The sequence below is a fragment of the Tympanuchus pallidicinctus genome, unplaced genomic scaffold, assembly GCF_026119805.1.
Source record: "Tympanuchus pallidicinctus isolate F22 unplaced genomic scaffold, pur_lepc_1.0 scaffold1, whole genome shotgun sequence".
NCBI classification, from domain to species: Eukaryota; Metazoa; Chordata; class Aves; order Galliformes; family Phasianidae; genus Tympanuchus; species Tympanuchus pallidicinctus.
Genome location: NW_026294618.1, coordinates 32,996,832 through 33,014,275, shown reverse-complemented (window position 1 = coordinate 33,014,275; position 17,444 = coordinate 32,996,832). Strand labels below are relative to the sequence as shown.

General features: G+C 42.5%; 1 protein-coding gene across 5 annotated transcripts in view; it reads left to right on the top strand.

The window, feature by feature from the left end:
* Window positions 1-11,133: 11,133 nt before the first annotated feature.
* Window positions 11,134-17,444, top strand: part of SNAP91 (synaptosome associated protein 91) — a 70,805-nt gene continuing 64,494 nt past the window's right edge. For 3 of the 5 annotated variants that reach the window (XM_052682671.1, XM_052682663.1, XM_052682654.1), the window contains exons 1-2: window positions 11,140-11,425; window positions 11,819-11,978. In XM_052682671.1, the coding sequence (XP_052538631.1) occupies window positions 11,849-11,978 (130 nt within the window). In that variant the 5' untranslated portion in view covers window positions 11,140-11,425; window positions 11,819-11,848. Of the gene's footprint in view, window positions 11,426-11,818; window positions 11,979-17,444 lie in introns of all 5 variants that reach the window. The other 2 variants (XM_052682643.1, XM_052682676.1) reach the window with 2 other exon arrangements.

The window sequence follows — 17,444 nt, the reverse complement described above, 5'->3', positions numbered from 1 at the left end:
CAGTTTACGCGCTATGGTAGACTCTAACAGTTTGAATTAACTCAGCAGACTGCTCTGGCATTATAAATAAGGGCTTACCACATAATTTAGGCCCAGCTTCAGCAATACTGCTGAGCTGTGGGCTATATGATGTATTGCAATGACCACTAAATTATTTTTCATGCCTAATATAGATTAGAAAAACCATGATGAGAAGATGCAGTGTCCCCATTAGTGTCATTCATGGTTGACATCAGCCATCGTTCCTACCCAAAGGCCATCAAGAGACAGTGTGTCAAACCTGTCTTGCTTTTTGTGCCAATAGAAATAGTTGTGGGTTGATCTTGGCATGTTTCCAGATTCTTTATGTGACAGGAGCGGCATGAGAGGGAGGCAGCAGACAGGAAATCCAGCCCCACTGTTCTGCTTAGTTCTTTGTTTGCCAATGCAGACCATGAACAGCTACTTTTAATCTTCAAAAATGGGTGTTCTAAATTAGTAATGATGTTGACAAGATGAAATCTAAGTGAGCTATTCCACTTCATTACATCTATTCCAAAGTCATTATCAGAGATCAGAATAACTACCAAACATTCTGGATATCAAACTTTCATGATGGATTCAGTGAACTCTCCAATGTCAGTCCTCAGAGATAAAGAGCACTTCACCCCTAGCAAAAATTTATTTACTGATGATAATACTAGTAACATATTAAAAAATGCATACATTCCAGGGTTAAGAAAATGGGGTGTTATTCTTTACTCACAAATGTTTTTTTCCTGGTAGAAAAGAAAGCTCAGAAGTTAATCAGGCTGGGTGTCTATCATTTGTGACGCCATTAAGGCCACCATTAATCAAGAATATTGAAGTATGTTGCTATTGCAGAGGTAGAGTTGATCTCCATTTCTAACGATAACAAGCTCAGGGCACTTACTCCTGATACATATTCCTTTAGCTTACAGCAAACAAGCAGCTAATATCTACTGTATATCCCCATCAACATGTTCTCTTTTCTTTCCTTTTGTATGCTGCTTCCAACAAACTCAACAAAGTCAGAGATGCCCTTTACTAAGCACATTGAGGCATAGAAGGATAGTCACTGGGAAGCAGTGTGTGCATCTACTCCATTCTGTCCTTTTGATGAGTATTTATTAGATAGGTTTATAATCCCATTGAAATTCAGTGTAATTAAAAAGCAAAGCCTGCATGTTATATGGAAAAGGCTGTTTATTCCTATGAATACTTATTAAAGAGATATAAATGCATATCATTAATTATTTAAAGGGCATATAAACATGAATTTGTTAGTATAATGCAGTGGGTTGGATTCCTTCTACAGCAGTCCCTCTCAAATTCAGCCAGATGAAATATCCACAAATACTATGTGCTCTGCCCTGATCTGACAAGTCTAACACTGTAAAGTGAAAAAAGATGCAACAGGATAAAATTCCATGTTCTCTACTGCAGTTTACAGCACTAAGACTTATTAACTGCTATTTACACAGCTGAAAGCCACACACAGGTGTTCATATGCTTATTAACCGCGTTTGCACACCTCACACACACACAAAAAAAGAGTATAATGTTACATATGATTTCTCAATGACATCCTTTCTGCAGTTTACTTAAAAAATAATAATAATAAAAGAAATAAAATCTGCATTTTCCTTCCTGTTTTTAAGCTGGCAGAATTGTTTCACACTGAAAAAAGATAACCTTTTATTGGCTTAGGTCCTTGGGTCTGTAGCTTCACAAACATCTTATTATGTGAGGTCTCTAATAGTGCCAGCAATGTGGTAAGCACTTCCTCGGCATAAAGAGAAGGCAGTCCCTGGGGCTAATAATGCTTACCTTCCATGCAGTGCAGTTGAGAGGTTAAATTAGCATTTGTAAAATACTCGGAGTTCTTTGAATGGAGGACACCATGGAAATGAAGGCGAAAGCAAAGGACATTGTGAAGCAAAAATATCAACAGTTAATACTATTCCATAATGGCCATAATTTTCCTATTAGCAACACATGAAAATGAGACTTAGGCTAGATCTGGGTTATTTTAGACTGAAGTCTTCCACATAGGCACTCAATTAAGTATCTACCCAGAGATACAAATGATTGGCTAGTCAGCATGGTCATTCAGGCAATAATATGTGATTACATTTTGGTCTTGATCCATGTTCATCTCTAGGAGCTGCTCCTCTTCTTCAAAAACATTTCTAACAGTTTTTACCCTTTTTCCTCTGCAGGCCCTACTATAACATCTTTCACAAAGCCTCACTCTGATAGTATATAATCATCAAACCATTTCCCATCACAGTTCCTCCTAGAGATCATTTTTGCCATTCTACCCATTGGAAGCAGAATTTATTGATGAACCACACATACTATTTATAAATGTACATGCTTAAGAGCATCACATTTTCTGGTTCTTGTCTCAAATTCCCTGCTTCACTCCAAACTTTGGTCGATATTAACTCTCACATATATCATTTCCAACATGAGGCAATGTCAGTAACTTGCTTCTGTGAACCTTTTGACCTTAAAAATAAAAAAATGAAAAACTCATTTCTCAGGGCTGCAAAATACTTGAGTACCATCACTTTCAAGAAAACATCTGGCACTCAGTACTTCTAGAAAATAGTCCATCTCTTCAGTTAGCTAAACAGAGATTGAAAAATCTCAGTGAAATCTGCTTCTTTTTTTCTCGTGGGTTGAACTCAACATGGAATCAGGAAGTGTTTGGCTTTTTTTTTCTAAGCACAAAGCAATAAACAGTTAATTGTTTTCATGGAATGACAGAATCATCATAGAACTTCTTGAGTCAGAAGAGACCCTTAAAGGAACAGTTAAAGGCCATCTAGTCCAACTGCCCTGCAAAAAACCCTACAGCTAGATCAGAGTGATCTCCAGCCCCATCCAGCCTGAACTTGAATGTTTCCAGGGATGGGGCTTCCACGACCTCTCTACGTAATCTGTTTCAGTGTCTCATCACTTGTACTGAAAAAAACTTCTTTATATCTAATCTAAATCTCCTGTGTTTTAGTTTGAAACCATTTCCCCTTGTCGTACCACAACAGACCATGCTATAGAGTCTGTCCCTTTCTTTCTACAGCCCCCATTTAAATACTAATAGGTCACTCTCAGGTCTCTCTGGAGCCTTCTATTCTCCAGGCTGAACAACCCCAGCTCTCAGCCAGTCATCTCAGAGGAGGTGTTCCGTTCCTTGGATCATTTTTTAATGGCAGCTTTGTAAGTGCTCCTAGAGTACTCTACAGCAGCAGGATAAACACCTCTTTTCTTCGTTAAGGATGATGTTTAAGCACTTACTGATACATCCTGTATATTTTTGTATATTTTGAGCTGTCAAAATTGTGCTTGCCCAGTTGGGCTAAACTCAAGGAGAAATTAACTTCGATGTATTTTCTTTAAATAAGATTTTATTGTATTAACTATGGCCAGAACCTGCATATAATGTGGCAATTATGCTTTCTTGTGATAGCCTGACAGTACAGCCTATGAGGAAATGCTCCTACCATTAAGAATAAAAGGCATTCACCTGTCTACTCAGTGTCAAATCTATGACTGTTTTTATAGTCCTGATTTTCAAGAAGTTTAGAACAGGTTTTCTGGATTTCTAAGGACAAGCAGTTTTGATGAAACAAGAAAGTCACTCCGTAATCAGAAAAGAAATGGGGAATACCTTGAAAGCAAGCAAGCATGGCTCTGTGGTGTGAACTGCTGGAGGAAAAGCATCAGGGATACACTGGGCAACACTCATGCTCAGTAATTACCAGCATGATGTGTGTGCAGACAAGAGTGGCCTTTTCTCCTTCTGCACAGGAATATAAAGTTTTTCCAAGTAAGAGGTCATTATCAGAGTGCACAGTGAGCTAGGAATGGGCAAGTGAACTTAATATTTGTCACTGCTCATTACCGGGCTGGAGACTGCAAAACCTTGAGGTAGGATACACAGTGGTAGGATTGCACACATCTACAGAGGGGCAGAAAAGAATACCAGTAAACAACCTCTACCTTTTATAAATGCTCCTGACAAAATAAATGGTTTGTTCTTTTCTACTTCCCCTTTTGACAAATGGCTTATATATTTCCAATTTATGGAGAGGCCTGTAGTCCTGGTCCGTATGTCTATCATGAGGAGTCAGGTGAAGAGGACAGCAAGAGCCTCCCAACACTCTAGTACATTTAAAGAAAAATAATTTCAGAGAACATGGAAATAAGAATTTAAGCAGTCTTGTATTCCTGGTGTCATCCATGCCATACAAACAAATGAAAATCACACCCTGCTGCTGTTGGTGGATCTGATTATAAAACCATACATCTCATCAGGTCTATCCACATGGCATCATACTGGAAGTTCAAATATTTTGCTTGCCTGCTATGATCTCTAATCCCTTTCAGAGTAAAAGCTTTCCTACAAGTAATCTTATAGGATTTGCTTCTAGATATATGTACTTGACTGTACTGAAGTGTTGCTGACAATCCCAGTTTACTGTGCAATGCAAAATCAGAAGGGCTTAGTCTTTTATATGATTGTGAAGCAGTCAACACCGTGCAAGACCATTAGATGTACACTGCATGAAGTCCAGTAGAACGAGCCGACTGATCACATCCCACTATGAAAATGGCCATTGGGTTGCCAGTCCAATCAAAAGTGCCCTCCTATGGTGACTTCTATGGTGATAAGGTTAAAGAGCAACCTCAGTCTTGGAAGATTAGACGTGCTACCATATCAGAAGAGTAGATGAAGAGTTTGGTCTTACAGAGCTTTAAATTATGTGTGTTGAAAAGCATATGAATTAAAAATACTAAAAGATTAAGCACTGTTAAAAAGGCATGAGAAATTTACTATAAAGTACATATCTGTATATATACATTTTATCATACATTCAAGTGTCTATTTGCCTACCTTGGCCTTTTTTTTTTTTTTTTTTCTTTTTTTTTTGAGTGAATAGAGGTAGAGTTTGGTCAAAAAGTATTACAACTTTTAATCTAATATATGCTTTTTTTTTTTTCCTTAAAATTTATTCTACCCTCTGGGTTGAAAATGTTACTTTTATTTGACAAGTCTGGCATCTATTGAACCTCTGCTGAATTAATGTGTCACTGAAATTACAACTTGAGAAATTTATCAGCAGACTGACAGTACTTCACTGTTGTTGCACTTACAGCTGTGTGTATACAGAGCAGCAGCAGATGTGCTACACAGCATGTGGTCTAAAGCTTAGTCCTGAGGTTCAGATGTTGCTACATGCCTACTGTCCGCAACAAAAATGTGTTTTGCTGAACCTCAGCGAAGTCTTCTTGTGGTTCTTTCTATAGTACATCTGTTTCTGACTGGTTAAGACGTGCTCCTATGGTGCATAAAAGCTCACAAAGACAGTGCACACTACCCAGCAGAGCTTGCAGTTACCTCTTTAGTAGTGGCATGTTTTCCTTGACTAAAGCATCACTTTCTGTCCATCAGCTGCTACATATACTGGACAACAAGTAAAATAAAAACATGCTGTAAGTACACCCAGCTTACAGAAAAGCAGTAGGACACTACAGTTACTGTCAAACAGCATTCCCCCTTTTGTAGCTATGGATAATTTGCCGCTTTCATTTGATGCCAGGAGTCAGGCAGTTGGTGAGAGAGCAGGCTCAGCTTCCAGGACCACAGCTACGCTTTACTGACTTAGCACAGCAAAGAAATGAAATTACCTTCTCTTGACAGCATATAGAAAAGAAAAGATCTCTCCTTTGCAAGTCTTTGCTAATTTGATTGAGAGGAATCATACACTGCAGCTTTGCTCATGTAAATCCGTTGGGGATTTATTTTATTATTTGGGGCAATGCTGGCTTTGATGGTGTCTGTGAGAAAGGATGCAAACAGGAAGAAGAGCTGGAGAGAAGTAAAAGGGTGGGAGACAAAAAGGGCATCATGCATCTGAACGCCACCTCAGCTGCTCCTCATCCAGGCTTTCAGCCACTTGCATCACTTCTGCTCCATGCAAGGTACAGCAGCTTAGAGCTGGCATTGGGTGGTCAGATGGAAGCCAGACAAGTGATAGTGAAGCATACTGACTGCTGTACACAATGGCCAAAATACAACCACAATTTCACCAATACACAAGTATTACAGTTATAAATAAATACAAAAGTAGTTCACCACTGGCAGAAAAATGGTGATGCTTTATTAGTCTCAATAACAAAATAATGCTCCTTTACCCAAAGAGCAGAAGAGCATAACTAATTTTGCTTGAATATGAAAACTTACTGCTCCCATAGCCAAGGTAGTTCAAAAGTCTGTTCTCAGTTCCATGGATCACCATTTCTTGTTAAATATGGTATACAGAGAAATGAAATTTGAATTTTATTTCAGGCAGCATCCTTCCCTCCTTGAGGAAATGATGCAGCTTTGATCAATTTCTTCAGTGTTATTTTGTGTTCATAGACAGGGATTGTCAATTAGTCATTGAGTAATAAATTTTACAAGTCAATTAGTAGGAAATTATCTGTTTCTCTATATTACTGCAAACCTGTCTCACGCTAATATCTGTGAAGCCTCGCATGACTTACCTAAATTATCTGACAGATGTTCCCCTTCCCACTATCGGCAGCTTCTATGGAATATTAAATATTTGTATTTAAGCTGACCTGCAGACTTCCTTATTCCTTAAACTATTTCTCACAGCTGTCTAATATAAATACAAAGCTGTCATCTCTAATGAATATATTAAAATACACACTGCAAACTGAAGCAGAAAGCTAGGTAATTTTTTGGTACATAGTTTCATTTAAATATGTGGAATAAGACAAATGCTCAAAAGAAGGGAAAAATTGTAAAAAAATAAATTATTTTAAGCCTAGTCTGATTATGTTGCATGGAAGAGCAATCTACTTCTTAACTTCGGATTTGGAGGAGCTACAGAGAATAAGAAATTAAACGAGGTAGATAATAGTGAAAAGTTTTATGAATATTGACTTTCATGATTACTGGACTTTTCTGTCCCACTTCTGTATCTGTGTATCTCTTCTATTTCTGATCTATTGAAGTGTTTGCTGTTACTAGGCCTGACCCAAAAGTTACTCCAGCAGAAGAAACAGTCCTTGCAATGTGGATGATGATGTCCATTAACTCATCAGACCAGTAGGGACCTTTAAGATAAACAAATTTTAAGGTAGTTCCTGTGGAAACCAGCATACTGAATAAAATTGATATTCATGCACAGGAGAAATAATTCACTTTTAATGAACTGTCTACTTTGGCTGCATGAACATATCCAGGCTGCCTCCTTCTTGGGCGGTCATACTGACTGGAAAACTGGCAACTTGCTTTAATTTGTCATTGGCACTTATTGCCATAGTAACCAAAAGAATTACTGGGACAGCTGCCCTGATGAGGGGAGCTACAAAGTCTGAGTGAATTTTCATGGACAGAAACTGCACAAGACCAGAAGATAAGCTTACCCTGAGAAGCAAAGCATAGGAACTTCTGGATATCTCATACTTTGGCATTTATTGGTCCTGGTGTTTTGCAACTCCTGCTGCAAGTAGCAGGACAGAAGGATGCACTTTCTTTGTCAAGTCCTTTCCTTCTCCTTACCACAGCTACATGGATTTTATAGGTTCACTGATGTCTCAGTGGTGACAGCCAGCCTCTCCAGGAACTGTGTTTCTACCACTCACCATAAGAGCAGCAGCAAAGCAGTGGCACTGGGTATCCTGCTGGCTTAGATGTCACCAGGATGGAGCCTGAGCCAGCCTGACCCACTGCCTACATGCAAAAGCAGGAGGAAAAAGCACCAGCGCTGGCTAGAGAATTGGATGGCCCAAGAGGAGAAAGCTGGAAATAGATCAGATGGGAAACAAAAAATAATGCAGAAACAGAATTACAGAATCAGCTAGGTTGTAGAAGAATATCAAGATCATCAAGTCCAACCATCAGCCTGACCTACTAAGTCCTATTATCAAACCACATATCTTAGCACCACAGCCACATCTCTCTAATATTTCCTGAAGAAAGGACATCATCATTACCCTGGGCTGCCCATTCTAGTGCATGACCAACGCCTCCTTGAAGAAATTCTTCCTGGTAGCAAACCTAAAGCTCCTCTAGCACAACCTGTGGATGTTTCCTCCCATTCTATCATTTGTCAAGTGAGAAAAGAGACTGACACCTTCATATTGCAACCTCCTTTCAGGTAGTTGTAAAGATCAATGAGATCTCCCCTCAACCTCCCCTTTTCCAGACCAAGCAGCCTCAGTCCCCTTGATCACTCCTCATAACTCGTTTCCCAGTCCTTTCACCAGCTTAGTTGTTCTTTCCTGCAAATACTCAAACAGCTCAATATTCCTGTAGTGAGGGGCCAAAATTGAACATAATATTTGAGGATATGTGTTAAGAAAACTGTAACTTAATATGTACTAAACAATGAAAATCCAACATGCTTTGCATCACTTGAGACATAGGCGTCTCAGTTTTATAATCCAGTTTTCAGGTGAGTTGAATCAGCCTTTAGACATGCATGCTTCTCTTCCTGTAGGCGCTTGAAGGTAAGATTAACACAGATCAACATCTTTTTTTCTTATTTCAAGATCTGGTAAGAATTAGTTTTGAGCATTTATCTCAGCTTTGTAGTCATTGGTGTATCTTCTCTGTCAGAATCTTCAGTATGAGGCCGAAAGCGCAGCTACAAGGAGCCAAGAAATAGAACACCATTCTGAGTTATTCTAAACAGCAAGAACACTTCCCCACTGCCTGCATTGCCCTCAACCAGACCTCCTGGTGCACCCCATCAGCCACAGAACCAGCTCACCTTGGGACTCCAGGACTGTGCCTAGAACAACCTCAGCAAATGTTAACAGCAATCCCAGACCTGTTCAGGCTCAGACAGCTCCATCCATTGTCTTTCCTTATTCAGGATGGTTCCTATTTCCTAAATGGATTGCACCACAAACTTGAACTCTTGTTTTATGATTATTGATGTGGTTTTCTTGTTGTTGTTTTGGGAAGTGAGGAGTTGACTGATCGATTTGATTTCTATTTGTTTGGGGGGAGGTGCTTTAAAATCCAAAGGCAATGCAGCTCCAGCAGGTCATATCATTTTACTTTGAATTTTAGCAACAATGATGTCCTCTTCATGCCCCACTTTCTTAAAGCATCTTAACTTTTTATAAATATCACCATAAACCAAAAATTCAGGCAGCATGCTTACTGAGAAGATTTCATTGAAACACCACTTTCACCTGTTGGCATTGAGTGATCCTGTTTTTGTTCAACAAAATCTTTGTATGCCATGGTCACCAGAAATCCTCGTGCTGACCTCACGTAGAGGAAAAGAAGAGCCTCATGCACAGTACTGCTGACCAAATGTGATACGGATGTAAATAAGAATATATTTTCAGAGTGGTTTGTATTCATGATACTGATTATTTGTTGCTGAATATGCAAGTAATGGGAGATAATTTAATTTAATATTAAAAAAAAAAGCTTCCATACTGCTGCCTTTATGAGACCTTGCAAATTGTTCTTTTTGCACACTCCAGTTCTTAATGCAGCAAATCGCCAGATTATCACACATATTTTGGATGATTTCATCATTTCTTTCTTATAAACTCAGTTTGCAAAACATACATTTAAGTCAATAGTATTAATTTGTAATATCTTTTGCTTAAACATTTTGACAGTGTGAAAATATAAAAAGAGGTGAGTATGAACAGCCATGGTTCTGGTGACACAGCCATGATTTCTCAGTGACTGAACCTGCTGATAGTGATACGAATCGGTTCAGAAAGAGTCATGGCTGTTACATTAAGCCTGGCTCAGGATATGCACAATGGTCATTAAAAACAAGTTACACCACTAATTAAATACCTTCTCTATTATAAAAGTTGAACACTGTGTCTACAGACACCCACTGTTTGTGAGATTCTCATACAAGAGGGTCAAATTCTCAAATATGAGAACATTCGAAGTTTGTAGGTTCCTAACATTTCTTATTGACATATGTGACATATATTTTCAAATTAAATTCAAACACTGTGCAGGTGAAAACATTTCAGTCTTGCGATTTGAAAGAATCAATGCACTCTGCAAAAGGAAAGCTGTTTGACTCATACTGAGAGCTGGAGGGGGCTGAGCATCTTTTTTTCAGGGCACACAAACACCACCTGAAGTGTTCTGTTATTATTTTTTTTTTCAGAAGCGATTTCCCATAGAAACAGGAACTGGAACTTTGGAGCATTGCTGCAATAAGCTTTCAGGCTATCTACAACTTAAACTCTGGGTGGTTACATTCAAAAAAAAAAAAAAAAAAAAAAAAAAGCAGTAGTGAAAAAGCTGCTGTTTCATACTGTCATGGAACACAGTCCCCAGGCAGCACTGTGCTCCTGGTGCAATGAATGGAAATGGTGCAGTGTGTCTGCATACAACACGACCCAGCCATCGTCTCCTATGCAGGGATCTTCAGTGCCGGCTGTGCACATTGCTGTATTCGGGTAATTAACAACACACATCGTCTTCTTGAATTTGCTCCGACAGCAGCTCAGTGTAATTGCTACCAGCACCATCCCGTTTAGACCCCACCCACCGTAATCACTTTACTCCAGAACTAAGTTCAGACAATTTATGCTATTCCATGTGCACCACGTTTCCGAAGGCTCCGCACATTGCTCGGTTGGGCTTCAACCACACAACCTCCCCGAGCTGCTGCTGCTGGTGGCAACGCGCTCTGCCCAGCGCAACAACCGCGGTCCTTAGGATATCTTCAGTAACAGAGAATCTTTCCGGGGCCGTTGACAGCTTTAGGCAGTAATTAAAGCCCAGTTTGCACGCAGTTTGGGGATGTCTCAGTGAATCATTTCGAAGCTTAACCACGGGACCGTACCGCAGACAGAGGAAGAAGCATCGGCGGCTCCTGCTGTCTTCCCCATTTGCACAAGGTGCTGTGCGTTCTTTATTCTTCCGGCGCTGTTCTATTTAGTTACGCTTTTGTTTTTATCATTATTATTTTTTTCCGCTGGAAACCCGCAGCCCCCCGGCACTCTCTAGGCGTCACCTTTAAGGGGCGCGGCGGGGCGGGGGGCTCCCCGGGCGGAACCGAGCGGCCCGACCCGGCTCAGCACGGCTCAGCACGGTCCGCCTCAAGCCCGCGTCACCTGACCGCGCCGGGCCACCGACCTGCAGCGGGCGTGCGGGCCGGCTGCGTTCCGCCCTCTGCACCGGGCTGGGGGCGGCGCTGCTGCGGCAGTCGCGCGGGGATTAGGCTGCGGGAGGATTAGGCTGGAAATAGCAGCGGCGGCTCCCGGCCGTGCACGCCCAGCGCATCCCGGCGGCGGCGGCGGCGGCGGGAGGAGGGGGCAGCCCGCCCCGCACCTGGGGCTATCGGGGCCGGGGGGGGCTCTGGGCGGCGGCGGCCGGAGGACGGAGGGAAGGACGCGTTGACAGGTCGGTGCCGACTCTGCCTGATCCACCCCCCAGGCGCTGATGGCGGCCCTTTCCCGGGGCGGGGGGAGCGGGCAGGCCGGGGAGGCGGCGAGGGGCAGGACGCGGGCAGGTGATGTGGGGGTGAGCTTTCCTCCTCCCCCCCGCTTCCCCACCACCCCGGCCCTCATTCGCGGTTTGTGCCGTCTCCCTCTATTCTCCTTATTTTTTCCCCTATCCCCGCAGTGTCTGAAATCGCCCTTTTTTGCCCCAGGCAACCGCTCTGGAATTGTCTGGCGAGGCGAACGCTCGCGCAGCAGGGCGGGGGGGCCGGAGGAGCCCTGTGCGGCGGCCCCCGCCTCCCCACGGCCCGCAGCCCGCGAGCCCCTTCCCCTCGCGTGTTTTCTGCCTCTGCAGAGCAGGCAGCGGCACGAACGGCAACCGAAGATGTCGGGTCAGACGCTGACAGATCGCATCGCAGCTGCTCAGTACAGCGTTACGGGATCGGCCGTAGCCAGAGCCGTCTGCAAAGCCACCACGCATGAAGTGATGGGGCCCAAGAAGAAGCACCTGGACTGTAAGCATCCCTTTTGTATCCGCAGTGAAACCCGGGGCTGAGCTTGCGGCCCTCTGGGATGTGGCTTTGGGCTTTCTGGCTTGCTACTGTAATCCAGCTCGTGAGTGGAAAGGGCTGTGAGAAATCTCCAGGAGACGATGAGTTATTATTGCATTTCTTCTCGTATTGCATAATACCACTCTTTCAGCCATTTTTTTCCTCTTGACCTCTTGCTTTGCGCTGCCTTTCTAGATGAAAAGCGTGCCTCACAGAGCACAGCCCCAGCCTGGGAAGGGGGTCGTGCACATGGCAGGATGGCACCTGCCTGCCACTGCCTCCCCCGGCCATGGTGGGGCCCAGCAGGAACAAATAAGTGCTTTGCCAGGAGCATGGCCTCTCTATAGAGGCCTTCTGAAGAGGTTAGGTGACGGCATAGTGGTCAGCAGTATGCTGTGGATTGGAATGGCTTTTGGAGAGGGTAAGGGCAGGTGCTGAGGTCTTAGACATCTGATAGCAGCTTTGTGGTCTGCCTGGTGGTTTCTGTCATGTTTTATTGAGGATGGCTTGAGGCTTTGTTTCAGAGATTTATTGTCTGTTCTGGACTTGCTGTAGCTGGTTAATGCATGAAACAAGGTTGAAGTCAAAACGTTTCTTAAAAGGCAATAAGCTTGTAATGCTTTATCTTGACAATTCCTTCTTTTCAACCCACTCAACTGTCAGGCCCTTCTTGGAGACACCAAGGAGTTAGGATGGTGAAGGTACTTAATTGTATGATGGTAATTGGCATTGTTCACCATAGAAACTGTCCAGCTTTGGTTGCAATCAACAGCAGGTTTTAATGATGCCTGAAAGTAAGTGCTTTTTCTTTTTTTCTTTTCTTCTTCTTCTTTTTTTTTTAATGCTTGAAACATATGGTAAAAAACACTCAGAAGAGAAGGTTAGTTGAGTATTGTATCAAGAAGTCTCTTGGCTACTTCCATTATCAAGTAATGCTGGTGCAGGTGCATGCAAACACAGTTCTGATTATACTATATTTCTTCACAGGAGGTAGTATTACTTCTGGAAAATAATTACAGATTTTGGTGCTAATGATTTCATGGCTAGCCGTTCAGATGGAACACAGCATGTCAGCCTTCAGCCATGTCCAGTGCTCTGTGTGTATGGCAAAGAGATGCTGAGTGTACTCTCGGCATGTTTGTTGATGACACCAAGCTGAATGATATAATTGACCCAATAGAAGGAAAGGATGACATCCAGAAAGACCTGGACATGCTCAAAAAGTAGGCACACAGGAATCTACAGAGGTTCAAAAAGGCCAAGTGCAAGGTGTTGCGTTTAAGTTGAGGCAATCCAGATATATATATATAGGTCAGTAGAAGAATTCATTGAGAGCAGCCCTGTGGGGAAGGACTTGGGGATTCTGATGGACTAGAAGCTGAGCATGAGCCAGCAGTGTGCCGTTGCAGAAGCCCAGAAGGCCAATTATATCCTGGGCTGCATCAAAAGAGGGATGATCAACATGAAGAGGGAAGGAGTTGTCTCCCTCTACTCTGCCCTCATGAGGCTCCATCTCGAGTACTGAGTCCAAGCCTGGGACCCCCAGTACAAGAATGATGTGGAGCTGCTGAAGCTGGTCCAGAGGAGGGCCACAAAGATGTTCAGAGGACTGGAGCACCCTTCCTATAAAGAAAGATTGAGAGAGTTGGGCTTGTTCAGTTTGGAGAAGTCTTTGGGGAGACCTCACTGCAGCCTTCTTGTACTTAGAGGGAGCTTACAAGCAGGAGGGAGTCTGGCTATTTGTATGGTCTGATAGTATGGGACAAAGGGGAATGGCTTTAAAACATAAGAGGGGAGATTCAGGTTAGATATTAGGGACAAAGTTTTTACTCAGAGGGTGGTGCCAGAGGGAGCTGGCATGGCTGCTCAAAGAAGCTGTGGTTGCCCCAACCCTGAAGGCATTCAAGACCAGGTTGGATGGAGCCCTCGGCAACCTAATGTGGTGGGGGGAAGCCCTGCCCATGACAGGGATTTGGAACTAGATGAACTTTAAGGTTCCTCCAACCTAAGCCATTCTGTGGTTCTGATTTATTACCATTGACTGAAAACTGACTTAAGCATAAACTGTTGTTAACATAGATCTGCTGTCTTAATGTCATGTAATCTCCCTTGTTTTCTTGTAAGTTAGTAAAAGATCTTCTGATGAGGGTGGATAATCAACAGACTATAAATTTCTTGGTTATTGATATCGCCTATGTTGATGTTTGGTAGCTGTCTACACTTCTCAATCTGTAGGCTGTGTATGGCCAGTCCTACTGTGTCTGTTACTAGAAACTTCAGCTTTAAAATGGAAAAAGAAAAAAGCTTGGCTCTTGTATAATTAAAACCATGCTGTGTCTATGCAATATTAATGTGCATATATTCTACACACATGTGCATGCACACATCTGTAGAGAAGAGAAAGAGCTATATGGAATAGGTAGGATTGAAGTGAGAAGTGTGGTAGAAACAATTTACCAGTGCTGTAATGAGGTCTGGAAAAGAGTTGTGCTTGGATATTGATGCTAGTGTTATTACTTTGGGAATGAGACTGGGGGAGTCTGAAGCCTGCAGGCTTCCCTGCCATTTCCTGTCCACCTACATGTGAGATACCCATGAGGAGGGGGGGGAATCACTTCCTGGGAAGAAGTCCTTGTTCGTTTTATCTTCTGTTTTCTAGGCCGTGTGTATTAGTTGAGCATTTAACTATCTGGGATCATTAAAGACAGAATCTTATCAGTGGGAGATGCACACATTCAAAATTGCAGGCTATAAATGAAAATCAGGTTCATATTTTAGAAGATAAAGTATTCTCAGACTCTTAAACCTGAGACATCTCCTCAGCACCGTGAATTGTCAAGCAGCTCCTTGAACTCTAGTGTGTGTCTTGTGAGCAAGTGTCAGGATGGGTCTGGTGCTGTAATGAGAACCAGAGGCCCATCCCCTGCCTGCGTGCAGGAAACGCTGCAGGTGGGGGCTGTGCTCTAAGTTGCATGGCTGGCTGCATTGCTGATGGATAAGTAGCACAGGAGGGCCAGGGAAAGGAAATGGAAGGCAAAACTTACCTTACATTCTCAATTGAGGTGTGAAGGATTTTGACAGCGAGGGCTGTAGGTACTAGAGACGATATGTGAGGTGATTGGAACAGTGTATTATTAAAAGCTGTAATTGTACTATCAGCACAGTGGTTCTGCATCCTTAAGGATCTCTGTAATTGTGTTTAGTGTCTTGGGTTGTGTGACATGACACCTGGCTGCTACCTGCCAGTGTCCTGCTTAGCAGCTGGGCTTTGTAAATGAAGTGGAAAGGTCAACCATTGAACACGAGTCCTGTGAGGATGGGACACAGTGCCTGTCCTCATGTTTTCTACAGAAGGCATTAGCTCTGGAGGTTACAGAAAGAAAATGGGTGGTGAGGTGTGTGGAGGGTTTGTTTGGTTTTGTTTCTTTTTAATTTTTGGTAAATAGTGCTTGAGTAGAGGGAAGTTGCTGTCAGGGTTAAAAAGCATGATTTGAGTGTGAATCCATGTGCACAAGGAAGGGAGAAAAAAGTATAATGAAGTTTTTTGTGTGAACAAAAGCTGAGCTGCTTCATGCTTACCTTGGTGTGGCTTTCTGTACTTGCTCAGCTTACAAGTGCAGGCTTTGCTGTGGATGCTGCATTGTAGCTGTCCTTTGGCATGGACTCTGGGTGCTGCACAGACTTGTTATGTAAGGAAGAAGTACAGAGCGTGAATAGGCTGCTTACATTCATTAGTAACATTTACCACTTTTTTGAATCCCAGCTCTCATACCAGTAAGAACTTCTGCTGGAAGTCATACACTGAACAAATTCTCAAATGTCTGTGGGGGAAAAGCATAAATATAGGATGCAGTGACGGTTTGGGGCCAGGCACTGCAGCTAGAACATCAGAGCTCTGATCCTTTTGGACTTAAAAATTGGTATCTCCCCTCCTGTAGTTCCTTCATTCCAATAGAGGCCTTTAAGTTTGCACAGTGATATTGATTCATCTCTTTCTGCTAATTGTGTTGCATTAAATAAATTGCAGTAAGATATAGAAGGTGAGGCAAGCGCTCACATGGTGAGATGAGGATTAGCAGTGTGGTTTTATTTATGCATTTATTTTTGAAGCAGTGAAAAAGGCTATTGAGGAATTTGTGGATGTAATATATGTATGTTAAGGATACATGAGATGTGGTCATTCAGCTGTGAGGGCAACACTCATGCACAGCACAGATGCTTCGTTCTCAGTGTTGTTATGAAAGCTGTGCTACTGCTTCGCTGGGGGTTTGGTGGTGGGGCAGGCAGGCAAAGCAAGCATCCAGTCTTAAATGGTGTTGGCTCTGAAGGCATCAACAGGGAGAAGTTTTCAGAGAAAGGACATATCGTGACTTGCAAATGTTAAAACACATATAGATCCGAAAAAAAAAAAAAAAAAAAAATGAAAGGAGCTCTGTTCAGACCTACTTATAAGGATTTAGCTGAGAAACAGACCAGTGATCTGTCAGTTAGGGAAGTGAAGTGGAAAGCAGTGAGGCTGTTACATCTGTGGTTGTTTGTAACAAGTTCCTTTTTCTGAAAAGGATCAGAATAGTTGGGATTTTCCTTGTCTTATGTTGTCAGTGAATTATTTTGCAGCTGGAGGAAGCTCTGGAGTGTCTAATATCATGTCTCACATGGCCTAGAAAGACCACGTAAAGTCTCCTAGCTTCCTCAAAACAGTTTTTGTAAGATTGAAGCCCTTCCGGGGGGCCGATCAAAAGCTGGGAGGTTTTCATGAAATGTGGAAGCGAAGATGAGGATTTTCTGTGACTGTGGAGATGACCTGTGTGCATATTGCAGAAATAGAAAAGTATTTGCACCTCAAGTCTAATTTTGTCTCTTCTTATGTGGCTGACAAAGGCTCTGAAAAGAGATATAGTTTAAATCATGTTGGCAACTGAAATGCAGGACTGGTGTCAGTGTTTTACTGATACAGATACTTGTCTCTGAAGGGTTTTTGCCTGTTATCCTGCAAACTGTGTGGATGACCTAATGAGTTTGAATTAAGATGGTCTCTAATGTTGAAAGAGAAATGGTGATTGACCAAAAGCAGTGGGCTAAGTTTTCTTCCCAGGTTCAGTGAAGAAAGAGGTACAAGATATTACTATGTATAATTACATAATTACGTATCTCTAGCTGGATGGCTTTTGTGCTATCTTCAGTTCCTTGCATCAGTGCCGCTATCGTTAAACGAAGTGTGTATTTCAGAAGCTGTTTGCTGTTGAGGTTGTTTGGAGAGTGTTCCAGATTTGTTGGCACTTATGGCCTCTTACTGAAGGGAGTAGCACAGACATGAGTTCTGCATTGCTCTGCAGTCTAGGTGATGCTTTGTCCGGGTGGCTGTGGAATTACTCTAAAAAAATTGTCAAGAAGTGACTCTCTGCACAAATCAGACTTTATCCTTCATAC